Source organism: Phaseolus vulgaris, chromosome 3 (genome assembly GCF_000499845.2).
Source record: "Phaseolus vulgaris cultivar G19833 chromosome 3, P. vulgaris v2.0, whole genome shotgun sequence".
In the NCBI taxonomy this organism is placed as follows: Eukaryota; Viridiplantae; Streptophyta; class Magnoliopsida; order Fabales; family Fabaceae; genus Phaseolus; species Phaseolus vulgaris.
Window position 1 is genome coordinate 24,356,004 of NC_023757.2, and position 2,429 is coordinate 24,358,432.

Genomic DNA, 2,429 nt, shown 5'->3' on the forward strand with positions numbered 1-2,429 from the left:
CCAACACCTCGTATAATATCCTGCTCGGGCGGTCATCCCTCAACAAGCTTGGGGCGATCATCTCCACCCCCCACCTTGCAATGAAGTTCCCTTCCCTATCAGGTGACATATTGGTGATTCACGTGGACCAGAAAATAGCAAGGGAATGCTACAAGAAAGCTTGCAAGTGGAGCCCACTCAGCAGAAGGTTTCCAATAGCCGTTCACCCAAGCGCAAGATCCCCGACCGAGGGAGATCCCCACGAAGGCACGCACCACCGGTCGAACACGTGGTCGCCATGGTCGATCTGATCCAAGAGAGGTCGAACCAAGACTAGAAGCAAAGGACGAACTACGCAATGCCCCCGTTATCGGTGAGGAGCGGTATACGAGCATTGGCATGGTCATGGCAGCCACCGATGCCGAGCTCATCCAATGAAGTTTGAAGAAAAATGTGGATCTCTTTGCATGGATGGCTGCCGACGTCCCAGGCGTAAACCCTGAAATAATCACTCATCGGCTCTCGGTATACAAGGAAGCGCACCCGGTGGCGCAAAAGAAAAGAAACCACGGCGAGGAAAAGAGGCTCGCGGCCAGAGCCAAGGTTGAAAAGCTCCTTAAAGTTGGGTTCATCCGCGAAGACCGGTACTCAACCTGGTTGGCCAATGTAGTGATGGTCACGAAGTCGAACGACAAATGGCGAATGTGCGTCGACTATAAAGATCTGAACAAGGTGTGCCCAAAGACTCATACCCTCTACCTAACATTGACTGACTTGTTGACGGGGCGGCCGGTCACAAAATACTGACCTTCTTGGATGCTTACTTTGGCTACAACCAGATAAGCATGCACCCCAAGGACAAGGAGAAAACAACCTTCACAACCGACGGTGCCAACTACTTCTATGAGGTAATGTCGTTCAGCCTAAAGAATGCAGGAGCCACCTACCAAAGGCTGATGGACAAGATCTCCAAGAAAATGATAGGCAGAAGTGTCGAGGTCTACGTGGACGACATTGTGGTGAAATCTGACTCGTGCGATCAACATGTCAAAGATTTGCAAGAAGTCTTTAATGCCCTAAGGAGGGTCAACATGCGCCTCAACCCCGAGAAATGCGCATTCGGTGTCGAGGGCGGCAAGTTCCTCGGTTTCATGTTGACTCATAGAGGAATCGAGGCCAACCCCGACAAGTGCAAGACCATAACTGAGATGAGAAGCCCAAAGAACCTGAAAGTGGTCCAACAGCTACTCAATCGTTTGATAGCTCTATCAAGATTCGTTCCTCGTTTAGCCGAACGAATAAGACCGATGACACAGATGCTTCGGAAAACGTCAAAGTTTAACTGGAATGAAACATGCGAAGGCATCTTCGGCTAGCTAAAAGAGTTCCTGTCATCACCGGACGTCATTCAGAAGCCAAGACTCGATCTGCCAATCATGGTATACTTGGTTGTCTCAGAGGAGGCAGTCAACTCCGCCTTGGTCCAAGAAATTAACAATGAAGAACACCCAGTACACTTTGTTAGCCGCACGCTCCACGCAGCCGAAACAAGGTACCAGATGATCGAAAAAGTCGCCCTAGCACTTGTGCTGACCGCCAGGAGGATCCGACCATACTTCCAAAATCATGCCATCACTGTAAGAACCAACTATCCTATATATAAAATACTATCTAAACCCGACCTTGCAGGACGAATGATAGGATGGTTGGTTGAGCTATTAGAATTCAAAATTCGGTATGAGCCAAAAGGTGCCACCAAATCACAATGTTTAGCGGACTTCTCAGCAGAGCTAACACCACAACCCGACACTCCGATTGGGTGGGTACTCTTCATGGACAATTCGTCCAATAAAACTTCCTGCGGTGTGGGGGTCGTCCTGGAGGGTCCAGGGGACCTCCTAGTTGAACAAGCGCTCCAGTTCGCTTTCAAGGCAACGAATAATCAGGCCGAGTACGAAGCCATATTGGTCGGCCTCAACCTCGCACATGACCTAGGAGCACGCGAAGTTGTATGCAAGAGCGACTCGCAGCTGGTTGTTGGTCAGATAAAAGGCGAATTCGAGGTAAAAGAACCCCTCCTCCAGCGTTATTACCACACAGTCAACAACTCCATCGCCAAGTTTGACAAAGTCATCATCAAGCATATACCGCAGTAGGACAACGAACGAGCAGACGCATTCTCCCATCTTGCCTCGTCTAAAAGGCAGAGCCATCATTGCTCAGTCGTCCAGATACGCCTACAACAACTAAGTGTAGGCGACGCCGAATGCCTGACAGTAACCGAGGCCAGTACTTGGATGAGCCCAATCATCTAGTACCTAGAACATGGAACATGTCAACTGGGCAAAGGAAAGAACATCAGACGACAATGCGCCCAATACACCATGATTGGTCAAGATATATATAGGAGGGGATACTCGACACTGCTCCTAAAATGCCTCACCAAAGAA

The 2,429-nt window shown here is 49.6% G+C and overlaps 1 protein-coding gene across 1 annotated transcript; it reads left to right on the plus strand.

Annotated features, from left to right (window-relative positions):
- Positions 1 to 1,415: 1,415 nt before the first annotated feature.
- On the plus strand, positions 1,416 to 2,135 carry LOC137839399 (uncharacterized). Its single transcript, XM_068648516.1, has one exon. It carries the CDS (start codon positions 1,416 to 1,418, stop codon positions 2,133 to 2,135), a length of 720 nt encoding a protein of 239 aa, XP_068504617.1.
- Positions 2,136 to 2,429: the final 294 nt, after the last annotated feature.